The 26695-nt window shown below is 38.5% G+C and overlaps 2 protein-coding genes across 2 annotated transcripts; one reads left to right on the top strand and one right to left on the bottom strand.

The window, feature by feature from the left end:
* Positions 1-1508: 1508 nt before the first annotated feature.
* On the top strand, positions 1509-23874 carry LOC127430591 (large neutral amino acids transporter small subunit 2-like). Its single transcript, XM_051680508.1, has 11 exons — positions 1509-2324; positions 10754-10958; positions 12802-12953; positions 15899-16024; positions 17518-17671; positions 17944-18067; positions 18507-18610; positions 18834-18930; positions 19209-19358; positions 19828-20005; positions 20431-23874. The coding sequence occupies exons 1-11, from the start codon at positions 2180-2182 to the stop codon at positions 20580-20582; spliced, it is 1587 nt and encodes a 528-aa protein (XP_051536468.1). The 5' UTR covers positions 1509-2179; the 3' UTR covers positions 20583-23874.
* Positions 23875-24766: 892 nt separating this feature from the next.
* LOC127430764 (NEDD8-like) lies at positions 24767-26522 on the bottom strand. The gene is made up of 4 exons (XM_051680840.1): positions 26335-26522; positions 26061-26108; positions 25829-25911; positions 24767-25152 (listed from the first exon to the last, which is right to left on the bottom strand). The coding sequence occupies exons 1-4, from the start codon at positions 26350-26352 to the stop codon at positions 25032-25034; spliced, it is 270 nt and encodes an 89-aa protein (XP_051536800.1). The 5' UTR covers positions 26353-26522; the 3' UTR covers positions 24767-25031.
* Positions 26523-26695: the final 173 nt, after the last annotated feature.

Here is a 26695-nt window from a genome sequence, read left to right as displayed (position 1 = left end):
TGAACAACCAAGACAATTAATATACAGGCCTAAAATGTCTCTTTTATGACTGCTGTAAACTTCCTCTTCAACTTTGATATCTGCCCACCATTCCTTCATGATAATGACGGCATTCATTTCACTGACATACAGTATACTGAAAAATGAGAAAAGGAGAATACTGTGGAGGAGGGACTGAAAATGTTCCAAGGAATGAAAACCAAAAACGATTTTTTTTTTTAGCAGAACGTAACTGAAAATGGGATCGGGAATTCAATTGTTTTGCAATGTAAACTTTATTTTTAAATGCTGGTAACCAGTTAATTTCATTCTGATATTTATTTATGAAAACAAACTAAATGGTTTATCACAGTACATTTTGGAATTACACCAAAAAAATTAAAAAAATGGCCTCTCTTATTTAGCTGAACATGATAAGCATGTGTGTTGATTCTGAAGGAAACTGCAGCATTACACATTTCTTAATGCACGTTATAGATGTAGCCATTTGTGACATGCTGAAGACCTTTTAGACAACTATACAGTATATAATTACTATGCAATTATGCACGTTAATCTGAAAATATTGAGGTAAAAAGTACATTTCTCAGATGTTTCCAAGCCTTCACTGAATTACTGTTAGATATTATGCATTAATACATATTTGATGCAGCCGGGTTCTGCCTGAGAAGCAGATCTTATTAAAATAAATAATTATTCAATATTTAAAATAAAATTATTCGGGCTGCATTAGATGATGATTTGTCCAGACGTGCCCAAGCAGAGAGAGATTTTGGCTATTAATTGATTTTAGATTGAAATATTTTTGGGGATCTATTTAATATTACGAATACATTATTATTATTATTTGTGATTAAAAAATTGTATTGATTCATCTGTTAAACAAAGAAAAGCAAAACATATACAAACAGAATCAATATTTAACCCTCACTATTGCCCCCAAAGATCTTTTTTCTTGAGAGATCTGGTAACTATCACTCACCTTTAGCACAGAGTGCTGTCATTTAAAAAAAAAGAAAGAAAAAAAAAGAAAAGGAAAGAAAAGAACGTTATGAACCGTTTTGGAACAAAAAGTACTGTTTCTGCTCAGAAAGAACTGAAAGGAAAAACATTTTGTTTTTAATCCCAGCTGTGGATTATTGACTTTATTTGTCTTTCATAACACACACATGCACTATGGAAAGCATAAGGTGAAACAGATGTGGGGGGCTTGAGAAACGAGCAATTGTATTTTTTTTTTCTTTTTTTTTTTTCTGCTCATACAGTATTGTATGGTTCACATATGAAAAGACAGCAGTATTTTAGGCATGCACACTGACACTAATATGTTTAGAAAGATTTTTATTAACATTTTATGTTGATGGCAAGGTAAAGCTCAGGCAAGTCTTTATGTGAGGAGGCGTTTAGTAAACAGCAAACAAACTATGCCATGACGTGGGGGAAAGGGAGGAGGCGCAACTGTACACATGGGGGCGGGTGGGGAGAGGGTTGACATATGGACTAAATACTACAGACTCCAGGCGCTGGGAACATCGTGTGGTGCTTTGGATATCCCTTGGAGACGCGACTGTTTTCAGCGGCGCGGACACTGATCTGCCCAGTGCGTTTGGCAAGAGTCCTTGTCAATAGGATGCGTGCGCTTTCTGAGAACAAGGAAACAACGCGGGTGAATTGTGTTTAATCGGTAAGAAGAAAGAAGAAAAACAGTGAATGGGTTTTTTCGGCCTCTGGCGCGTGGTGTTTTGGTTTAAACAGCAGATTAAAGCCAGGATAATCTTCATCACAGACTGAAACAAACAGGCACAGAAAAGTTCCTATTGGAATATTTGTGTATATTTTAATTTTATCACAATAAATAAATAAATAGCGCTGGGGAAAGAAATCTAGCATTTCAATAACACTGACAGCGCCTTAATTTTTTTTTAAATGATCGCTGCCTTCTTACGGTAATCGCCCATTTTGTCAATTGTTACGGTTATTGCTCCATAAGCCACTTAACGCAGTACATTATTTTAGACTGACAACTGTTTAAAAAGGCCTCACCTATATAAGATAGTGAGCGTGACAGCACGTTAATTTATGCATATATGAAAATCGCACTCAACGGTGCACGCCGAGCGCTTTTCTAGGACAGCCGCACAGAAGCGCTCAATATCTGCTGAACATCTCACTTAACAACATGACGGATGGACCGAGACAAAGAGGGAGCGCAGCGCCGAGCATCAACGGGGATGGAGCGGCAGACTCGGGCAAAGCCGCAGGAGAGTCGTCGGTGGCGTTAAAGAAGGAGATTGGTCTCGTCAGCGCTTGCGGTATTATTGTTGGTAAGTATATTTATTTCATATGGGTGGATGGGTTTTTGAATCATGCGTGGTCAACAGCTCTCAGTACACATTTTACAATGGAATTTACTGAAACTAGTGCTGATGAATAATCATGCAGCCCCCATGACAGATTTACTACTCATCATATGAAATCTGGGGATAAGGGTGATTTACGAAAAAAAAAAAATAATAATAATAAAAAAAATTTGAAAAGATGATATTAATATCTGGAAAGAAAAAAATATTAAAGTTGGTAATGTAATTTTGCACTATCGCTGTCTATAGACTTATGGAAATAGGCACATAGCCATGTTATTATTTATTCCACAATAGATTTATTGTGCAAAAATATACATAACTAACAGCTAACCTGGAATGAAAATGCCCTTGCCTTCCCTTCCCCTTGTAAAAATGTTGTACAAGTCATCTGTCTGAGGGTGTTACCTGATGCAAGGTGTTATCAGTGCAGTGCTCTTGTCTAGTGCTCTCACCCTCCATCACTTTCTTGTTTATCTTCTCTTGTGCGTATTTAAAGGTGCACCCAGTCATTTTTTACTTATTAAAAAAGTTGTACTCCTTATGAAATGAATTTTATTTTTAAAACATATGTATAAAATCATGAGCATTTACACAAGATAAAGACGTCAGTCATTTCCCTTCAAACACTATTTAAATCTACATGTAAAGGGTCTCCTCATGGGGGCTGCCATGTGATTATGATCACATCACCAGCCAAATTCTAGGAACTGCCGTTATGGGTCATTTTCACTCATGGATTAAATTAACCATGGCTGACTGTGAATAGTAAATGTCTACAATGGCAGTTTGCATGTAAATGATGATGCATCCAGGCCTCTAGATGTCAGTGTAGTTTTAAGACAACATTCATAAAAAATTGTGTTATGAGTGCTCCTTTACAAGGCAGGTCAAGTTGTCAGGCTATGAAAAAGAGCCACCAACTGTGCATAGTTTTTGTGAAGAACAATTCAGAGGGATCTCACTGGAGAGACCTTTCACACTAGATAGAACAGATTCAGCAAAACCTCACTGGAAGTGAACGGAGAAAACGTGACTGAAACACGGGGTACTTTACATTTATTGCTTCAGGCAACATTAAGCTATAAACATGTTTGATGTGATGATAAGGTTTAATAAATGATATAACCCATGCAAGTATAGTGATAATCACCTTTAGCAATCTTGATCAGGTCACACATTCACATGCTCTCAGTCAGTCCCACGTGAATATAATTTATCAGGTGATTGTCGCTTTGGTTCACTCAAAGCCTTCTTCGAGCCTTTGTTCTGTGTGTGCTTCACTAAATTTCCCAGAATACTTTATAACTGCTGCCATTTTCACCCTTATCAGCTTCTCTTACTATGACATTGAAACCTCAGTGACTTAGAAATAAAACATGGACCTGAATGTAAACTTTGGTGTCTTTTGACATGCTTAGCCTTATTTTTAATGTTCACTTAGGTGGATTATGGTCCCCGGTGTTCAGTAGGGATTGTTATGATGGAAACAGGATTTAGGATGGAAACTCATGCCAGTAACAGAATTTTGAAATGCAGACTTGATGAATCTTCTATAGTTGTACTTGAGATGATAGGACCAGAGAGGAGAATAAATGAGACAATACAGTAACAGGCAATTGTAGAATAAGAAAAAGAATGTAGAGCCTTCTTTCATATCTTGTACCAAGAGCAAACTGGCCTCAAAAGTTACTAAGAGATGCTGATAAAACAATTGGAGAACATCCAAACACCAAGCAGTTTTAATTGACCACAAGGTGTAAGGATTTCAAACTTCAATCCAGGACAAACCAGAAGTAACCAGTCCGGCAGCTCAACAATCGTCTATAGCATGCACTTTCATTTATCTTCTTTAAACAAGTTCTTGATCTAATACAGACATGTATCGGGCAGTGGTAGCTCAGCGGTTAAGGCTCTGGGTTACTGATCAGAAGGTCGGGGGTTCAAGCCCCATCACCGCCAAGATGCCACTGTTGGGCCCTTGAGCAAGGCCCTTGAACCTATCTGCTCCAGGGGCGCTGTATCATGGCTGACCCTGCACTCTGACCCCAGCTTAGCTGGGATATGTGAAAAGAAGAATTTCACTGTATATGTGCAAAATGTATAATGTGTGATAAATAAAGAAAATTATTATAATTATTATTATTATTATTATCGAAGGTTAGTGATTCAGACACAGTGGGTTGTTGGATAAGCCTCCAGTAAGCCGATTAAAATGGAATCCAAGTAAAAAATGTAATGCTGAATTTAATGAACATTGAATATAATTGGATTGTATGCTCCTCAAGTATTAAATTCTCAATGTCAGCTTCATATGGAACTGAAACCTGCAAGTTCAGTATATAGAAGTGAATTTCTAAAGCCAGGGTTTGTTCTCTATGTTGTAATAAATGTACCAACCTAATGTTTGTATCATTTGGAGTAAATCCATCCAGTTGCTTGCTATAAATACAGAGTATCTAAGTGGACCGTATTTTACACAATGTAGCACACTTCACCCCATTATATTTGAAGAAGCTTAAAGGAGGAATTGAAGTAATGTGTAAATGGCTTGCTTTATTAACTTAAAGTCTAATAAAGGGAAAGATTTGGATTTCAAGGCTACAGACTTGTTTTTCACAGAAACAGTTGGATTAATAGAGTCTGAAAGAAAATCAGTTAGACAGTTGAGAGGGATTTGTTTCAGCAAGCATGTTAGTAAGATTCATAAACAGAAACACTAGAGAATGTAACATCACAGCATAGTAAATGAGCCATATCTCTGCACAATGGACAGCATGCAAATGTGATAAGCTGACACTCAGCTCCCGTTTAAAGACTTTAACATAATAATGGGACATTACTGAAGACAAAAACGAGAAGCGAATTAAGGCCCTGGCATACCTCGACAATTCGAAGAACAAACAGTTATGGCGTCATTTAGAACAAAATCTGGCCAAAACTAAGGTGTTGTTTTTTTGTTTTTGATTTTTTACTTAAAACCACAAAACAAAAGAAAGTGTTTTTGAGTTAGTTTCAGTAGTTCTTGACACCTTGCCAGGGCAAACTTTCCATGTCATCGTTAGGTGTGACCTGGAGCTCCACCTACTTTGAGGTTGTCATAAATTGCAATAATGAGTGTAATTGGCGCATATAATGGCCACGTATAGTGTCCTCATATTTAAATGTACCTCTAAATGCCTCCCCCAGTGGTGCAAACAGTATGTCGTTGCTAAATTGTTTCGAACTTAATTTTGGCTCTGAGTGAAGAATTAACAAGCGCCTACCCTTCTTCGTTCTTTTAGGGTCCAAAAATATTAGGAGAGTGTGTAAATGGCAGAGGTATTGAACATGCTCCAGTTGTTGGTCACATCACTGTGACTGAATGCTTAGAAATCTTAAAACAGCTCTTGAGGTTTGGGGGCCTGGGCAGCTCAGCAAGTATTAATGCTGACTACCAACCCTAGAGTCACGAGTTTGAATCCAGGGTGTGCTGAGTGATTCCAGCCTGGTCTCCTAAGCAACAAAATCGGCCCGGTTGCTAGGGAGGGTAGAGTCACATGGGGTAACCTCATTGCGGTCGCGATTAAGTGGTTCTCGCTCGCAATGGGGCATGTGGTAAGTTGTGTGTGGATTGCAGAGTTTAGCATGAGCCTCCACATGTTGTGAGGCTCCGCAGTGTCATGCACAGCGAGCCACGTGATAAGATGCGCGTGGATTGACGGTCTCAGAAGCGGAGGCAACTGAGACTGAGTCCTGTGCCACCACGAGGACCCACTAAAGTAGTGGGAATTGGGCATTCCAACATTGGAAGAAAAGGGGATAAAAAAAAAAAAAAAACAGCTCTTGAGTAACACAGGTCTTTGCACAGTATCATTAGGCCAGTGCTGGGAGCATATTGACAAACATGAATGTTAAATCGATGCAAGATGAACAGGAAATTCATCTGCATTCCATGTTTCCATTTGAGTCAGCAAGAAATGTAACCCTCAATGTACAAGTGTGGACACTAATCTACAATATCACTCTCTTGAAGGATTACAAAACTTGTTGATGTCTGTATTTCCTCTTAGATTTATAATCAGGGATCACAGAAACAACAACTAGCTGGCTGAAACTAGATCAGTCCCTACTGCTAGGATCCCACTTTGGCAATGGTAAAAGACGCTTTTGATTATGTAAAGTTGTGTAATTTTGAGGTCATGGGACATGCTGGAGTTTGTGATAATTATATCCTGACAGAGCAATTTCAGAGCAGAAAGTAAGGGAGAGAGGTGATAGAGAATAACCAGAAGCTGAATGATCAAGTGTAGTCATAAAGATTTATGGAAATTCTTTTGGAGTGGATTATTTTGCAGATTTATCATTTAGAACACAGTTGTTGATTTATTGTTTACAGTGTCTGTGTTTAGCAGACACTTGTATCCAAAGTGATTCACAGAACATTAATTGCCTGTGAAAATCACTCAGGAGAAACCTGGTGAAGTTGCCTTACTCAAGGGCAGAGATGTGGCAGCAACTCTCTGGCTCATTGGGTCACCATAACCTGGATTGACGTTACCAGCCAAAACACTAGACTTTGATCTAGGCTATCACTGACCCCGTTTCCACCTGGTATAAAGATGCGTCTCAGGTGATCTGATCACATGTGGTCAGGTGAGACACATCACTGTTTATACCTGGTCACTCAAATGCGATTCCTGTGACCACTTGTGATTGGATTTGGAGGGGAGGGACTCTTGTTTTATGACAACATACATCAATCACTATGTCATTGTGTTCCTGCATAATAATAAACCGCAACAAATTTAGAAAAGATAAAGAAAGTGCAAAAAAAAAAAAAAAGCGCACGCTATTTCTCCCTGATGCAGCTGAAATTTAATCTAAGCACAAAATCAACATTTCAAGCAGAATTGTCTGTTATTTTAGTGGATTAGTTGTATTAACCTGAGCTGCAGATGTTCGTGCTTCTCGTAAGTGTCCCTGCATGTTGATATCAAACACACTGAAGAAGATCTGTGAAGTTCTCATGCTTATGTTTGTATCTGCTTTTTAAAAATTTCAGATCGGACATTTTTGTCCTTTGAAAGCTGCTTGTAACTGGCAAAATTTAAACTCTTGTTTTAGCACAGCGGTTGATTGACAGGTGAGGTGAGGTGCTTCGCTGCTACCGGGACGCATACGGGTTGGATTAGCATTTACACATTAAATGTGATGGGTTCAGATGCATTGTTGACCACGTACAGGTGCATCTCAATAAATTAGAATGTCGTGGAAAAGTTCATTTATTTCAGTAATTCAACTCAAATTGTGAAACTTGTGTATTAAATAAATTCAATGCACACAGACTGAAGTAGTTTAAGTCTTTGGTTCTTTTAATTGTGATGATTTTGGCTCACATTTAACAAAAACCCACCAATTCACTATCTCAAAAAATTAGAATACATCATAAGACCAATAAAAAAAACATTTTTAGTGAATTGTTGGCCTTCTGGAAAGTATGTTCATTTACTGTATATGTACTCAATACTTGGTAGGGGCTCCTTTTGCTTTAATTACTGCCTCAATTCGGCGTGGCATGGAGGTGATCAGTTTGTGGCACTGCTGAGGTGGTATGGAAGCCCAGGTTTCTTTGACAGTGGCCTTCAGCTCATCTGAATTTTTTGGTCTCTTGTTTCTCATTTTCCTCTTGACAATACCCCATAGATTCTCTGGAGTTTGCTGGCCAGTCAAGCACACCAACACCATGGTCATTTAACCAACTTTTGGTGCTTTTGGCAGTGTGGGCAGGTGCCAAATCCTGCTGGAAAATGAAATCAGCATCTTTAAAAAGCTGGTCAGCAGAAGGAAGCATGAAGTGCTCCAAAATTTCTTGGTAAACGGGTGCAGTGACTTTGGTTTTCAAAAAACACAATGGACCAACACCAGCAGATGACATTGCACCCCAAATCATCACAGACTGTGGAAACTTAACACTGGACTTCAAGCAACTTGGGCTATGAGCTTCTCCACCCTTCCTCCAGACTCTAGGACCTTGGTTTCCAAATGAAATACAAAACTTGCTCTCATCTGAAAAGAGGACTTTGGACCACTGGGCAACAGTCCAGTTCTTGTTCTCCTTAGCCCAGGTAAGACGCCTCTGACGTTGTCTGTGGTTCAGGAGTGGCTTAACAAGAGGAATACGACAACTGTAGCCAAATTCCTTGACATGTCTGTGTGTGGTGGCTCTTGATGCCTTGACCCCAGCCTCAGTCCATTCCTTGTGAAGTTCACCCAAATTCTTGAATCGATTTTGCTTGACAATCATAAGGCTGCGGTTCTCTCGGTTGGTTGTGCATCTTTTTCTTCCACACTTTTTCCTTCCACTCAACTTTCTGTTAACATGCTTGGATACAGCACTCTGTGAACAGCCAGCTTCTTTGGCAATGAACGTTTGTGGCTTACCCTCCTTGTGAAGGGTGTCAATGATTGTCTTCTGGACAACTGTCAGATCAGCAGTCTTCCCCATGATTGTGTAGCCTAGTGAACCAAACTGAGAGACCATTTTGAAGGCTCAGGAAACCTTTGCAGGTGTTTTGAGTTGATTAGCTGATTGGCATGTCACCATATTCTAATTTTTTGAGATAGTGAATTGGTGGGTTTTTGTTAAATGTGAGCCAAAATCATCACAATTAAAAGAACCAAAGACTTAAACTACTTCAGTCTGTGTGCATTGAATTTATTTAATACACAAGTTTCACAATTTGAGTTGAATTACTGAAATAAATGAACTTTTCCATGACATTCTAATTTATTGAGATGCACCTGTACATATGTGGTTTTTATGATCTGATCACAGCACGTTTTAGAGCCTGTTTACACCTGTATTTAGAGCTGACCACATGTGATCTGATCACCAGAAATGCATATTAATACCAGGTGGAAACGGGGTCACTGTTAAGTGGAGAGCTAGAAGTCACTCCACATATCCACTCCCACTTGAACAGTAAGTGGCATCACATAATAGGTCAGCATTTTCTGTTTCAGAAAGTCTTTAAACTTTGTCCTGTGTGCCTGAGTCACATGAGGATCTCCTCCTCCATGTAGGAGCCTTGATCCAGGTTGGTCTGACTCTGAATTGACACATTTTGACCTATGCCCTCAAGGTTTATGAGCTCGTCACAGGGCTTTTGCAGAAATATGTATTTTACAGTGATGTGTGACCAGTTTTGTACTTCCATATTTAGGATTTGAAAAAGGAAGCTTGTTCTACATAAGCTTAAAAGGACAGCTTCTGTCCAGTGCTTGCAGCTAAGAAGATGCATGTGATAAATCTATTATAAAACAAGGGTCTTGGGTAGCTCTCACAGCTCTTTTGTTACATGGACAGAAGATTAGATTATCTTTGTTGGATAGTTTGAATAATTACATGATTCCTCGAAATATTTGATTCTGATTGATCAGTTGCAGCATACTGTGGTCATATATTTGTATGGTACCACTATACTATAATTGACCTTTCTCTACATAGCTGTGCTAGTTTCATGTCTCTCATTTCACTCTTTCTACTCACATTATACAATTATTTAATCTCAAATCATTACTTCATGTACATTTAATTATTTATTTGGTAAGACGATATGTAACAAGTGGTTCAGTCAGCTGGTCATATCACATAATAAACCTTTAGGATGATAACACTCTACTTCATGTCTGTGTCCTGATCAACCTGTCTGGGTTTATTTTGCAACATTATCTCTTATTTTATGAGCATGTGCATGCTTACATATCTATCACAAACACAAATATCATACATGGATCAGACAAATACATAGACTTAAATGCGCTCACACACACTCCCCCATTTATATTTGTTGTGTGAAATCACTAACTCAGCAAAGTCAGCTTTCTCTTCGCTTTCACCACCTGCTTGCCCTCTTTTCTTGTTCTCTTTCCTCCCCTCCCCTCGCTCCCTCTGTCTTTGCCTTAGTGACATCTTCTTTTCCTTTTGATTCATTTACACTGTGCCCTGTTTCTCTTCAGTGTTCTTTTAATATCACCCTATTTTTCTTTGTCAGTGCTTTAGGTCTCACTGATCACTATATTTCCTGGGTAGAGTGTGTCGTGCTACCATCTGTTTTCTCCTCATCCCTATGCATTTAAAATCTCTTTAAATCCCTACTCAGGATAATGTCTTTTTCAGTCAAATGGCTGTTAAATTGGAGCACTTTAGCAGATTCATCCAGAGAAATGAGGCATAGGTCAGTACATAACCAGTGCTGCTTAAATGTGCAGAGAGTGATGGAGGTTGTGGTGAGGATTGAAAGCTTAAATGTTGAGCTGTGCTCCTTTATTTTTGACCTGCTTCAATCCTACATTAATTCCTCATTCCTATACTCAGTCAATACCCAATCTCTCTGTTCTCTATTTTGCAGGTAACATCATCGGCTCAGGAATCTTTGTCAGCCCCAAGGGAGTGTTGGAAAATGCTAGTTCAGTGGGCCTGGCTCTCATCGTATGGATTGTCACCGGCATTATCACAGCAATCGGGGCGCTCTGTTATGCTGAGCTGGGTGTTACTATCCCCAAATCTGGAGGAGATTATTCCTATGTCAAGGACATCTTTGGAGGGCTGGCAGGGTGAGGTTTTCTAATGCAACTACACACTCAGTGCATATCATTGGTTTAAATGTCCTTAAATGTTTTGGCGAGATCACCCAAAAATGAAAATTCGTAATTGTTATGAACATATCAGTGTTAGGGATTGACTGCCTCAGTCATGATTCACTTTCATTTTATGGCAAAAAGATGTAATAAAAATTAATAGTGACTGATGCTGTCAGTCTCTAATGTTCTGCCAAACATCTCCTTTTGTGTTTCATGGAAGAAAGTCATACAGTTTTGGAATAACATGAGGGTGAGTGAATGATGACAGAATTTTCATTTTTTGGGGAGCTATCCCTTTAAGAAATGCCGTTTTATTTAGAGGATTGATTGGAAAGCCAGAGTCTAATGCTAATCAGGTGTCACCGTCCATCAGTAGTATTGCTTGGAGCTCATTTTTAAGCAGTTGAATTTATTAATAAAAATGCAGACCTTAGTTTGACATGGTAGTGTCTTGGCGACCCAGATCTCGATGTCCATTTACTCTAGACTCAATAAAACTACAAAAACAAACAAAGAATTGTTCAGATAGGGAAGTCTTTAAGAATCAAAATTTCTCAGCCATCAAGGACAAAACATTTTATATAACAGAGATACTGTGGAATTCAGTTGTTTTTAGGAATGTGCTGTGAGAACAACTCCATTTTAGATTAAGTTTTTGAATATGCCAGCAATAGAATGAGCAGATCAAATATAGAGGAATGCTGAACAACTCATAAGTTTTTGAACTTATGGAGAATGAATGAAATATACCTGGCTCTCTTCCCTGTTATTTCCATTTGTCTGAGTCCCATACTTTCCACTCAACCACCTGTTACCTTCTGTAAATTAGTATATATTTTACCCCTCTTTACATGGTAATTAGTAGAACAGTGTTAAAAGTGTTTCCATTGCTGCTGCCAAACTGCTGCCGTGTATAGTGGTTTTAGCTGTGATTAAACATCTGCGGTCCTTACAGCTCGCATGCCAAAAAGAAACCTTGTTTGATGCCAGGGCTATAGCTAGTGGGGTGAAACTATTTAGCAGAGACAGGTCACTTCTATTAAAATTAATGGGAGAAATTGGAACGATCAATGGATGTAGAAAGGAAGTCCCGACTTACAGGTAAAAGAGCCAATCACCTTTTAGATACAGACATCGCCTGTCAATCAACTCAAGAACGTGCATGCGCATTAGCTATACAAGCTGGGAAAATGTACTCTTTACTCCTGTATACATGCGGCTCTGTCAGTAAACAGCTTTTGCCACAGCAGCGTAATTTCCCCGCGATGCTTTTGTAAATAACAAACATGGCATCTGAGGAAGACTTCGCTATTTTATTCTCCGTTGCTTTGCTTTATTTCCAGATATTCCAAAATTGTTGCTGTGTTTGTTTTCTTAACTTTCCATCGCAACCTGCTGCGGAATTGCACTGCAATAGTGGGGTTTCCCTCTTACATCAAACTCTGGGATTCCCCCAGTTTACTTGAGTGCATATATGCGAACATGAGGAACAGTTGTTATTTTACACTTGTGTTTATAAATTGGTATACAGTAGTTTATAGTGTGATTTTCCCACTGTACTCCCAGAAATGTTAAATTGTTTCTGCTGTGTAGACTTGTTGTTGGGCTTCATCCTATTATGTTTGTTATCCGGTCTGTTTGTGCACAAAAACCTTCAAGAACGGCATTTATGTGTTTACATGACCACATAAGTCACATTCCATGGTGTTACCTTGTTTTTTGGACATGTACCATGGTACTTGAATAGGGCAATCATTCAGAACCATGGTATATATCAAAGTACCATGATATTATAACATCTGTATGTGTTCTGCAGATTCTTGCGGTTGTGGATTGCTGTGTTGGTGATCTACCCCACGAATCAGGCAGTCATTGCTCTCACGTTCTCCAACTACGTCCTGCAGCCTCTATTCCCCACCTGCTTCCCCCCGGAGAATGGTCTGCGCCTGCTCGCCGCCATCTGCTTGTGTGAGTACCAGAAGGAGAAATGACAGAGATCTGTGCTTAATTAGAGATTGCTTTTGCTATGTATTAGTGGAACGATAAGACTACCATTTTATTTACTCTTGCTATGCATTTTCCTCAGAATTTGAGGCCTATCTTAGTAAGTATAGTGAATTCCAGTCACTTGTCCTGGTAATTGCAATGTGCAGATTTATGCAATATACTGATATACTATGTATATGGAAAGGATTGAAAGAGAAAGAAAAAAAGAAAGAGGATGTGGCTTGGGCATAAAAGTATGTTAAGGTTGTTTAGATGTTCTGAGGAGTCCTCTCAAATCCGAGTGTCATTAGCTCTAAGAATAAACATTCATCTTGTAGACATAAACTATTCGGTCATGTTGTGTTCCTTTCGTTATTTTGTGATTGTTCCTCTCGTCTCATCTCCGAAGCAACAAGAACTTACACAATTGCGGTTTCTAAATCTGGTTTTGATTGACTTGTTGTTAACACTTGTATGTTTGAGACATTTTTGTCTGATGGCACATATACACACTGTTGCCGAGAATGCATGAAGTCTGGAAAGTTTGTCCATAGGGTCAAATCACGTTGGAGCATCAGAATGAACAAAGGTATATTGAAAGACAGGGATAGAGAGATAGTGTTGTTGGAGAGATAGAAAGACAGAGATGGATTGATGTGTGAATGAGGCCATAGACAGAGAGAGAGAGGACATATAGGCTGTGGGAAAGAGGATAGAGGGATGAGAGGGATGGGTAAAGATAAATGAGAATGACGGTTTTTTATTGCGTCAAGAAGACTGGAGCGTAGGCTTTCTGCAAACTTCACGCTCAAGGTACAAATACTACAAGCTGTATGTAGTCCAAACAGAGACCCAGAGAGGTCAAGAGAGGGGGATATGAGGTGGTATGTCACCATGGTTTGATCTTTGACACTGGTGAGTGATGTTTTCATTTAAGGCCATTTTTTTGGTTAGTTTTTTTAATCATTTTTGTCTTTGGTGACCCAGAATTACTGTACCTGTTCAAATTTTGGCTTCTACAATATTACCAACCCTTTGTCTAGTTCACATTGCAACAGATCTGATTAACTGAGCCAGCATTCATTAGTGCTTCTCAACATGTTCCCATTTGGAAGTAAGACTGTATCAACACCAAAGCGTTCTAACTGGCTGAAGTAGAAGTAGGGTTGTGCTGTAGTAAAGACACCTCCGCTTAAATCTCCGCGCACTTAAAGGCACCTCCACTTAAAAGGGCACCTTTATATTTGTGAAGTGTACCTTTAGATCTTGTGAACGAAAGGGGCAGCCTGTGTTCTGTGCATGTCAGTGCTCAGGACTACAGTTCTGCTGTTGGCTGTTGAATGCTAGAAAAGTTTGTTTAGCACATGGTTCTGCCTCATGCGCTGTGCGTGGGTATTTTTATGAGCACATGCAGATTTTACGACTTTAAATTTTTGGAGGATGCAATGTCAGTTGAGCTAACTTGAACACTGCACTTTCATTTTTTTTTTTTTTCCCTAAATAGTTCACAAATTAGTTTGCTCCACCCTCTTAGACATCCCCTCCAGTCCATTTCTCAGAATGCATAGTCCTTATCTCAAAACTAGACTCAAGACTAGGCTCAGTTAAAAGCATGATATTGCTCTGTGCAAAGAGGCAGTGTTCTTTTCACTCAGAGATAAGACATTAGGATTACACCTCCTCACTCAAAGCCTTGCTGTGTTTGGTTTGACGGTGTTCCCCACACATTGTATTAGGAATTGTGTCTGTTTGCAGTGTCAGACTGTTTGTGTCCCATTTGTATTCACAAAAAGTAATTATAAGAGTGATTTCTTGTAACAAAATACGTCACCACACCTCAATTAACCTATGTCATTGTACTATCAGTGACTCTGCCGTGACTAGACTGACTTCCTAGGTGTGAGCATTTTGGTTGGAATCAGAGCCAGAAACTTTCACAGTGTTTGGACACTCAGTTCAAAATAGCTTTGTCCTTAAAGCCGAAGTGTGTAATTTTTGCGCGACTAGAATCTTTAAACAGAATTGCCAAAATAATCACTGTTTTCAAACAGATTCCAGAAAACTACCCAAGTCTTCCATTGGTTGTACAGAGGTACAAAAACCGCCCCAAACTCACACCATTTTTTGAGCTATTGTTGCTGTGTCAGGCAGGACGGGCCGCTCAAACACAGAGGAATGTTTTGATAGTGCCACAGAGGCACAGTGTTACACCTTTAGGTGAGCTCAGCCTACAAATGGTGTTGTGAACATTATTACTTAATTAGTTACTTATATTTGAATTTGTATATTAAGCTGGTGGGGATATGAGCAGGCTTTTATTGCTCTATTGATAGGTTTGTCAAATACTCAGACAATGTCTGTCTCTTTTTACACAAGGTGACAGACTGAAGTTTCTTGCTGCTTGTCTATAATAAATTACAGCCTAGGTGTAAGTGTATGAAATAGGGCAAAGAAGCTAAAGGCAAAAATTTTGCTTAACTTGCAAGTTTCCAAAAGTCCAGAAGTCAAAGTTTACTCTGACAGTACAGTGGATTGCCAGGTATTTTCTTGTGCCCATTTGATTTTATGACAATTCTGTCACGTGCCATCAGTAGTTTTTGTACATAGTAATGTTTGGGGACACATTTGTCCTCAAAAGTGAGCTAAATCTGACAAAATATACTGTAATTTATACAAAATATACACAAGTTAAATAACATTATTTTAAATGTAAAAAATTCTAAAAGTTTTCTAATAGGGTTAGGTGTAAGGTATGGGTTTGGGTTAGTCTATTACTGTATTTAAAAACAATAGAAGTCAAAGGTATGTCCCCATTTAGATAGCTGAGTAAGCATGTGTGTGTATGTGTGTGTGAGTGCGTGATCATTTGAATTATTTTGCAATGTGTGTGTAATCAGCATCGTAACTTCTATGTGTTTGTGTTTCAGTGCTGCTGACATGGGTAAATTGTGCTAGTGTGCGATGGGCAACACGAGTGCAGGATATCTTCACTGCAGGGAAACTTCTGGCCCTTATTCTCATCATCATCATGGGCATCGTACAGATCTGCAAGGGTAAGCGCCATCTGTCTGGGTATGGGTATGTGATAAGATAAGCATCAGACTCTTTTTAATCGTGCATGTTATATTACAGCCAATTGAAGTAGGTTTGTGCTATAAAGACAGATATGAAGACTGTCTAGTTCTGTGTGAGGTCTGAGTGTCTGTTACTGCAAACATTGCATGTTCATGTGTCCTTTTGTGTGCAAACAGCACTTCCCCTTTCTGCCTCATTGTCTCAGCAAAAGTCACTGGGTTCAAACCCTCTAATAAAGAATAACACTGATAATTCAGTTTTTACAGCCTGTGCCTCAGAGAGTGTTCAGTAATCATCACACTACTGATGGTCCGTTAGCTCAGACACTGTCCTGATAATATTAGAGTGACAGGTGTTATTCCACGTAGAAGCTCTAAAGAAAACTGGATTTGGGTCAGTTGGCACTGGCTGCTCTTTCATGTGGGGTCTTCTCGTCACGTAAGAGGAAACTCTAGGAGAGAGTTCAGAGAGTGCATGTGACACACAGACCTGACTCCAAATATGTGCAGTTAGTCTACTGGCTTATGAAACAAAAAAACTGCAGGCTTAGTTTTACGCTAGGGGCAACCCTGCTGGAAAATCCAGTCAAAACCAGATTAAAGGAATAGTTAATCCAAAAATGATCATTCTGTCATTTACTCAGCCTCATGTGGTTCTACATCCTGACTTTCTTTATTCCATGAAACACAAAAGTAGATGTTAGACATAATGTTAGCCTCAGTCACCACTCACTTTTATTGTATGGAAAAAAGATGCAATGAAAGTGATTGGTGACTGAGGCTAACATTCTGTCTAACATCTACTTTTGTGTTCTACGGAAGAAAGAAAGTCATACAGATTTGAAACAACATGAGTGGACTGAATGATGCCAGAATTCTCACTTTTGGGTGAACTATCTCTTAAAGGTGGTAGCTTTGTTTTGTAGCTGGTTTCTAGCTGGTCATTAGCTGGTCCAAGCTGATTTAGGTGGTTGAAAAGCTGGACTACTAATGTATAATAACTAATTATACCTGCTTGAGGTGGTCAAGTTTTTTTTTTTTTTTTTTTTTGAAAGGTTTCTGGAATATAGTAACTGGTTCAAGATGGTCTATCTGCTCAGCCAGTTGTCCACCAGCTGGTAGATGCTCCAAAACCCATCTTGACCACCTGGAGCTGGCATGACCTGTTTTTTTTTTTTTTTTTTTCTGCAATGGAACCTTGTTAGTCTAGCCAGGAACTAGCTACCATGTTGCTCTATTTAGTTGTATTTCCATTGACTGTACTGACGTTTTCTGATTAAGATCACAAAACTATTATGGTCATTGACCAGGGAACTTGACCCTTGATTGCTCAAGGGGGACTGTGCTTGCAGTTAGTGTACTTTAAGCTGTTTTGGATGAAAACATTTGGTAAAGGTTAACTAGCTAACTAATAAAAAGCATTGCTTTATTTTATGTGATCATTAATAAACCCTCTCTCCTTTCTTCTCCAGGCGAATATTACTGGTTGGAGCCAGCCAATGCCTTCGAGCCATTTCAAGACTATGATGTTGGTCTGATTGCTCTGGCGTTTCTACAGGGCTCCTTCGCCTATGGTGGCTGGAACTTTCTCAATTATGTCACAGAGGAACTGGTCGACCCCTATGTGTAAGCCAACTCTAGTCTATAGAGCTCACAGTAATTCTATACAGTATTGTCAATATTTAATTAGTGTTAACAAGATGCAAGCTAGTAATATATTCTGACAAGCCAGCAAAGATTTTAGATGAGTGAACCATATATATATATATATACCATCTACTTTCTATATTTGTGAAGTAGATGATATGCTGAAATCACTGCAATTGACTGTTCTTGGAACTGAGCAATGTTTTTATTTCTTCCTCCTTTTCTTTTGTTTTTGTTCTCTTTCCATACAGGAACCTCCCGCGTGCTATCTTCATCTCCATTCCCCTTGTGACCTTTGTTTATGTTTTTGCTAACATTGCCTACGTCACTGCCATGAGCCCTCAGGAGCTGCTTGCCTCCAATGCTGTCGCCGTTGTAAGTGTTCACTCTTACCACAATAAGGCAAAATACCAGTCTGACACTACCAGACTGCTACAAACAGAAAGATTTAATTACAAACAGTATATTACAAATGTATTTTTTTTTTTTAATCTACTTTTATGCATCAATGGCTACTTCCTAGCTTGCAATTTATTATTTTGCTTGATGCAGGAGATTCTTTGAAATATCTACCTAAGTATCAATATTTCAAGTTCTTTGATTGATACTTGATATGAGCTCTTGATACCTGTCAATCTAGATATATCAGACTCCAGAATCTTCTGCATTCTGTTCCGATGACATTCATGGATCCTGTTGTTAATTAAACAGTACAGATATAATGGACATGATAATGCATGAATTCAACAAACGTTCTCTTTTCCTCTGCTTGTCTCTCTTTTCTCTCCTTCACCACTCTGTTGCTCTCTCCCAGACGTTTGGTGAGAAGCTGTTAGGAGTGATGTCATGGATCATGCCCATCTCTGTGGCCTTGTCCACATTTGGGGGGGTCAACGGCTCCCTCTTCACCTCCTCTCGGTCAGTCCCTCCCTCCCTTCCTCCATCCATCCATCCTGCACTCATACATGACACTCAATTGTTTTCCCTTTTGTGCTTTCATTAATCTTTTGTTTTCTAAAAAATAGCAGTTTTTTTATCTATCTATCTGTCCGTCCATCCACCTTACCATCTGTCCCTTGTTCTTCACAAGCTCCGCTCCATTTAATGTATCAACATCCTAAATAACGGTCATTTTGTACAGGTTGTTTTTCGCGGGTGCTCGTGAAGGCCATCTCCCCAGCCTGCTGGCAATGATTCATGTGAAGCGCTGCACCCCAATTCCAGCCCTGCTATTCACTGTGAGTATCACGCATATGCCTTATTCTATGATTTCTTTGGTTTTATTGTTTTTTCTCTCCCTTTAAAATCCCCACTCCCTCTACCTTTAAGTCTCCTGCATCATTTCATTCCGCTTGACTAAACTGCTGAATTTAAGTGTCTTTATTGAGTCTTTGTTGTTGATTTTACGGCCTGCATTCTACCTGACCCCCAGTATGAATGGGTTTAATGGTGATGTGACATTTGAAACTCCTTATGACAAACCTTTAACCAATGTCTGTCTCTGACACTTTTTCAGTGCATCTCAACTCTTCTGATGCTGTGCACTAGTGACATGTACACACTCATCAACTATGTGGGTTTCATCAACTACCTCTTCTATGGTGTCACTGTTGCTGGGCAGATTGTGCTGCGGATTAAACAACCAGACATGCATCGACCAATTAAAGTAAGTCCTTAGGTCGAAAACTAATTGAATTATTGAAAAGAGCCCTAAAACTACTCATTCCATTTTTGGAATTGTAGTCTTTACTGCATGAACAAACAGCATTAAACAGACCATATGGTGAAAATCAATATCTTTAACATGGGAACCATTTTTGCCCAGTGACCTCAGTAGTTTTCGACCTGTTACTGATAACTCTCCATCTGTTATTCAATATTAAAGTGAGTTTAGCAAATGTATTCCTATTGATATATACCTTTCATACCATTAAATTACCCTTGAGATAGAAAGATATGTATTTTTTTTTAATCTGGTATCCATGATGATATGATTGTCCAATTCTAGGTACTCTTTACATAACATTGAATGTTATTAGGTTGTTGACTTTGCCGGTTCTTAACCAGGTTAGTTGTTTTTTTAAGGTAATCCTTTCCTTCTGACTGCTAACCTGTACTCTACTTACTACTCACAGATCAGCCTGGTGTGGCCGGTCATCTACCTGCTCTTCTGGGCCTTCCTGCTGATCTTCTCCCTGTACTCAGAGCCTGTGGTGTGTGGCATTGGTTTGGCCATCATGCTTACTGGTGTCCCTGTCTATTTCTTGGGCGTGTACTGGGAAAACAAGCCGCAATGTTTCAATACATTTGTTGGTAAGTGTAATAGTCCGAGTGCTATTAGTTTTTTGTTGTATATTAGTGGAATAAAGAGCATTGATGCATGGTCCTGCTGAAAATACCAGTATATGTGGTCACCTGCATGGGGAGGCTGGTTTCACCCACCAGGCTGCTCAATTAGCTTAACCAGAAAGACTAGCTTAGTCAATCTAAGATAGCTATGCTATTCCATCCTGGGTTTGCTAGTCCACCTTGGAAAACACACTGGTACTGTATTTTCATTGGGGGCAACTGCGCTGTAGTCTGGGCAGAGGTTTCCAAAACATTGGTCATAATTACATTATGGCTTTTGTATGATCTAAGGACTTAATCTTTGTCAGTATAAACAGTCTTAGACTATATTCAAAGTTATTTGAATTAGTGTAGACACATACATTTAATTCCTCTCTCTGTACTCTTAGGTAAGATGACATACCTGGGTCAGAAGTTCTGCACAGTGGTTTACCCGGCGGAGGACGAGAAGAAAAATGAAGAGGGTGGAGATGAGATAGAGCTGAAGGAACAGTCGACTCCGCTGTCAGCAGGAGACGGGGAGAAATCAGCTGACTGCTGAACAGACACATGGAGACACACACTCAGTCCCTCACATACAGGGTGCCGGTCTTATTGAGACAGACACTGGAAATCTGAAATTGTTCACATACCTCGCTTGTTTCCTTAGGCCTTTTTATAAAGAGGGGGTTGCACCGTAGGGCAGGAGCTAAGCTCTGGAGAGAGTAATTAACAGAGACTGGGTGCTCTTTAGTCACATAATTCTGCTATAGTGGTCTTAGAAAATGTTCAGGGTGTCTCTAGTTGCTAGTCTATTTGCAACTGCATTCTCTATCATTGGCTGTGCAACAGAATTACAACATTAAAATGTTAGATGACTCAAAGAATACTCTAGAATTTACATAAACACTGTTTTGGAAAAGGAATAAAAATATCGGAAACATTCCGTTCTATGGGAAACACTGGGATTTATCTTAATCTGGGGATTAGAATTCCATTCTATAGAATATAGAACATTTGATGGTAAACTTGGCAAACAACATCATGGCCTAACCTGAAATGGCAGGGTTTGTTTTATTTATTAAGTACATTCTAATGTTTTAATTCTAACCCCTCTCATCTGCCTCTTTAATCCTCCTTTTTAATTCGGGTATTTCACACTCCTCATTTAAAGCATTTTTTATAAGCCAAAGCTGTATTTTAAATTGTATTGTATTACACTAAAACACCATTTTTGTTTAAATATGATTTTGATATTTTTAATTTTCTTGTAATCATATTACTTTGTCATTGTGATACGGCTGTTATTATTTTTCATTGATTTCTCATTGCTTTTGTTTTAATCACTATATATTGAAGGCATATACAGTATATATAAGAACCAGTTGTGGTGGTTCAGAGTAGTTTTCTACCAGGTTACTCTGGTACGAATACATTTTTTTTATTTGCCTTAATATTTTTTACATAAAACTGTTTGATGTCATTGTAGATGTTATTATCACTGTTTGAGAATATTTTGCTTTCTGATATTTTTGATGTTAAAAAGTGTTCAACGAAAACTTAGAGGCCAATGTGGTCATTCTGTCTGAGCATTTGACAGAGAGTACAACCACAGTCAGTACCCCTGAGTTCACTTTCATTCAGCATAATTATTTCAAAAGTATTTACACAATCGTTGCTGCAAATTTTACGCGAAAAAAAAAAAAGGTGGTGCATAGTGTCCGTAACGTTGACATATTTAAATTGAAAAAAAATAAAAATATATATATATATATATGAATGTAGTTATATATTTTTTGGTCCTATCATTTATTTTAAGGCAATAAAAGTGAAATATGTGAATATTCAGAACTTGAAATCACTCTTGATACACTGTATAAGCCGGTTAAATCAGTCATAGTATACAATAAATAATATATACAAAATAATATACAATCCTAATCATGTTGATGGATGATAGATATTAACAGAAGTGAAATACAATGGACTGGAATCAAACTAACAAGCTATCAAATATATGGTTTACTAACAGACAGGATCCAGATTACATTAAATACTGTTACTTAATCAAACTACACACCAAAATTAAGCAAAAGCCTTAAAAACCTTTACGATTATGATTTGTTTGTTTTTTTAAAATACTTATAATACACCGATCAGCCACAACATTAAAACAACCTGCCTAATATTGTGTAGGTTCCCCTCGTGCTGCCAAAAGAGCACCAACCTGTATCTCAGAATGGCATTCTGAGATGATATTCTTCTCACCACAATTGTAGAGAGTGGTCATCTGAGTTACTGTAGACTTTGTCAGTTCAAACCAGTCTGGCCATTCTCTGTTGACCTCTCTCATCAACAAGGCATTTCTGTCCACAGAACTGCTGCTCACTGGATGTTTTTTGGTTTTGGCACCATTCAGAGTAAATTCTAGAGACTGTTGTGTGTGAAAATCCCAGGAGATCAGCAGTTACAGAAATACTCAAACCAGCCCATCTGGCACCAACAATCATGCCACGGTCCAATTCACTGAGATCACATTTTTTCCCCCATTCTGATGGTTGATGTGAAAATTAACTGAAGCTCCTGACCCATATCTGCATGATTCAACAGAGAATGACCAGACTGGTTCAAACTGACAAAGTCTGGTAACTCAGATAACTGCTCTGTACAATTGTGGTGAGAAGAATAGCATCTCAGAATGCTATTCTGAAATGAGGGTTGGCACTCTTTTGGCGGCACAAGGGGGACCTACACAATATTAGGCAGGTGGTGTTAATGTTGTGGCTGATCAGTGTATGTAGTATGTTTCTGCAAGATAAATGCTCAGTTGAAGAGTATGTACAGTATGCAAGTCACTGTTGTACATATAACTGCATAAGGCTTTTTGTGGTCACAGGGTCTTTTTAGTGTGCCTCTGTATTGATGTCACACCTTTAACCACCCAATACTTGTTAAAAAAATTGTTATAAAAACTATAGAAAAAGTGCCAATTGTTTTTTGTTTGTTTGTTTGTTTGTTTGTTTTTTGGCTGATCTGTAATGTGTAGGTGCTGTATAAAAAGCAATAGAATATATAGATCACAGTGTAATTCATTGCCATTTTGCATGAGCTTCTTCCCCCCAACATTCCTGAGACTGTATAACATCAAATCATAACCTTCCCCCAACACAGTAAGCACTGCCTTTTTGATAGTTCCTCTCTCCTATTCAGATTACAGCAAGACCTGTCATTATCAGTACAGTTAATTAAATACTGACTGCATACAGTAATTTTGATAATAATCTTTGATAATTGTATGTAACTTTCTAGTTTTGCTGCTCCTGAGCTCTGCCTCAGTATTCAGCACTGCCTGTTGTGTTGCAAATGCAATAACACAATGTCTATTTTATATAGATAATGTAACTTTGACTGTGCTAAAATTACAGGCTTTCATATTGGCAGTCCTGATGGGTTCAGACTTTCTAAGCCCACACACATTCTAGAACAGGTGATACTGAAAGCCATACAAAATGGGTTTTCTGTATATTTTACATATGATTGTCATCAGTAACAAATTATTGATACAATATTTGAATGTCCTTGTCACATCTATATAACTCTATTATTGAATGACCTATATAGATTATATTAATATTTAAATATTTACAGTCTGAATTAATAAAGAATTTAAAGTTCAAATTACCACTATTCATAACTGGGGGTGAACGGTTTCTAGCAGAGTTCTCTTGTTTCTTATAAGTTTTGTATTTGTTTTAATATATATTAAAAGATAAATAAATATATATGCTGAGCCAAAAAAGATCTGGGTGTTTTGCTATGCACACATTAAAGGGGTAGTTCACCCAAAAATGAAATTCTGTCATCATTTACTCACCCTCATGTCATCCCAGATGTGTATGACTTTCTGTCATCTGCAGAACTCAAATGAAGATTTTTAGAAGAATATTTCAGCTCTGTAGGTCCATGAGCAGGTGGTCTGGTGGAGAGAGCTTTGAAGCTCCAAAAAGCACATGAAGACAGCATAAAAGTAATCCATACAATTTCAGTGGTAAAATCCATGTCTTCAGAACAGATATGATAGGTGTGGGTGAGAAACAGATCACTATTTAAGTCGTTTTTTACTAAAAAAAAAATTCTCCTCCCTGCCTTGTAGGTTGCAATATGCACAAAGAACATGAACCACAAAAAACAAAAGAAGAATTGGAGATTTATAGTAAAAAAAAAAAAAAAAATAGAAAAAAAGGACTTAATTATTGATCTGTTTCTCACCCATGCCTATAACGCTTCTGAAGACACTGATTAAACCACTAGAGACGTATGGTTACTTTTATGCTGCCTTTATGTCCTTTTTGGAGCTCAAAGTTCTGGTCACCATTCACTTGCATTGAATGGACCTACAGATCTGAAATGTTCTTCTAAAAATCTTTGTGCTCTGCAGAAAAAATAGAAAGCAACACATATCTAGGATGGCATGAGGGTGAGTAAATGATAAGAGAATTTATATTTTTAGGTGAAGTATCCCATTAAATTGGTTAAAAATAAATCTTATACAACAGTGCCCCCTATTGTTGGCAACAAGGCAGGAGAACAGCAGATTATAGCCTCCCTTTTCAATGTTTTCAGATGTCACATCTGTTCCACAATGTATTAAGATTGTTATCTCTGTTTGCAGGTGTGATCTATTCACAACATGGTCATAATAAAACTTGTGAAAGATGATAGAATAAACACACTGTTACAACATGCTTAAATGTCCGGATTACTTTTTATTGACAAACTGGTACAGTTTTAACTTGATTTCTAACACTCCTTGTAAACTTAACAAAAAGAGCACATTTATGCTCTAAACAAATTAAGGGGGCATGACTTCTACAGGAAGAAGCTGATGAATGTTCCAACAAAGAATATAGTGGCTACCACTCATCAAACCACCATACGGTTCCAGCGGTTTCTTGTGGCATGTGCAAGCATATTGACTGGATATCTGTGGTGGCTAAGGCAGGACTGGCGATTACATAGTAGGGAAGATGCTGTTGGGCTGCAGGTGGACCTGCCCACCTCTTAGTGCAAGAACCAGATGCAGCACTGAGCCGCCCTGGATCTTGTAGTCTGCTGCCGTTTTCTCATCGTTCCTGAAAAATGGAGTGTTTGGATTAACACCCTGTCTACACCGGACATGAGCATTGTGTCTAAAGTAATGAAACCCCATTATAATCAATGATGCTGTCTACACTGGAAGCATCCGTGGACAATAAACGGGTGTCCCGTTCCATTTTGCGATGCACGCGCTGGCGCTACTACACAAATTAAACAGTTTAGAACATTCGTGTTGATGCGTCCAGTGTAGACAGCTTCAAGTCGTTGCGCCCAGTGTAGACAGCTTCAAGTCGTTGCGCCCAGTGTAGACAGCTTCAAGTCGTTGCGCCCAGTGTAGACAGGGTGTAAGATTAAAAGATCTCTGGTTTGTGGTGTGTGTGGGCAGGTTTAAGTGGTTTATGAGGACTTTTTTTTAGGTTACAAACTGGTAATAACAAGGGTATTATGCTATAAATGTGGTTTATGAGGACATTTCTAGTGTCCCCATAATTCAAACCACTTAAAAAACATACTAAACTATGTTTTATTGAAAATGTAAAAATGCAGAAAGTTTTTTGTGAGGGTTAGGTTTAGGGCTGGGGTTAGGGTTAGGAGATAGAATCTATAGTTCATACAGTATAAAAATCATTATGTCTATGGAGAGTCCTCATAATGATAACTGCACCAACATGTGTGTGTGTGTGTGTTGTGTGCGTGTGTGTGGTGCCTTACATCTGTTTTCCACTGTAAATGAGTCTCTGTTGCTGGGGTGGTATTCCCTCTTTCTCCTCCACTCTCTCTTTTATTCTCTCCACCTGAATAAGACAGGCACAGCAATGCATATACATGCAAAGCACATCAAATCAAACACTCTTTACTGTTAACTGTGCAATTGATAGAAATCTGTGGGTTAAAAAATGGCATTACCTATGAATCATTAAAGATTATGTACACTGTATAGTACCTTGTCTGTGGGCTCGATGTCAATCTCGATTTCTTTTCCAGTGAGCGTCTTTAAAAACAGTGCAGAAGATTGTTAATCATTAAATATCATAACCATAGATACAAGCCTTGCCTCTGAAGGGTTCATGGCCATCATCATTTATACACAACAAACTGTTCAATTATGTTCACAGTACTACGTATGAAGAAAGTACTGTGAAAGATTAAAAAAAAATAGCTAGGTGTCTGGCATGCAGTGCTTTACTATACTTTATGAGATGCATATATCTTCTTACCTTGACTTTAATTAGCATTTTGATTTCCTCTGTTCTACAAACACGTACATATATTTAAAAAAAAATACTGGTGGTTGAAGAATCTGAGACACCTCTAATCAATTATTCGCACAATTTTCAATGATATTCGAAGTTCCTGCGTCACTGAAAAATAATTCCTACCACTCTTGAGTCCACACAAAAGGTTCCGATGTGATGTAGAGAATAACCAGAGCTCTTCTACTAAGTGAACGTAGAAGGTTAGTAACTAAATGAATAACGTGGCGCTCCCATAAACGTCGATGCTGAGGTCGGAATGGCATGATTCTCATACTACTCTTACCACTTTTACTATATGTGTATATGGCAGAAACAGTATGAG

This window comes from Myxocyprinus asiaticus, chromosome 1, assembly GCF_019703515.2.
Source record: "Myxocyprinus asiaticus isolate MX2 ecotype Aquarium Trade chromosome 1, UBuf_Myxa_2, whole genome shotgun sequence".
Taxonomy (NCBI): domain Eukaryota; kingdom Metazoa; phylum Chordata; class Actinopteri; order Cypriniformes; family Catostomidae; genus Myxocyprinus; species Myxocyprinus asiaticus.
The sequence above is the reverse complement of the archived record's forward strand: the minus strand, read 5'-3'. Positions and strand labels throughout refer to the sequence as shown.

Coding starts and splice junctions, on each gene's coding strand:
- LOC127430591 (XM_051680508.1), top strand. CDS start 2,180: ATGACGGATGGACCGAGACAAAGAGGGAGCGCAGCGCCGAGCATCAAC. Junction 2,325..10,753: donor CGCTTGCGGTATTATTGTTG/GTAAGTATATTT, acceptor TCTATTTTGCAG/GTAACATCATCGGCTCAGGA. Junction 12,954..15,898: donor GCTCGCCGCCATCTGCTTGT/GTGAGTACCAGA, acceptor TTTGTGTTTCAG/TGCTGCTGACATGGGTAAAT.
- LOC127430764 (XM_051680840.1), bottom strand. Junction 25,912..26,060: donor ACATCGAGCCCACAGACAAG/GTACTATACAGT, acceptor TGTCTTATTCAG/GTGGAGAGAATAAAAGAGAG. Junction 25,153..25,828: donor ATTTACAGTGGAAAACAGAT/GTAAGGCACCAC, acceptor TCCATTTTTCAG/GAACGATGAGAAAACGGCAG.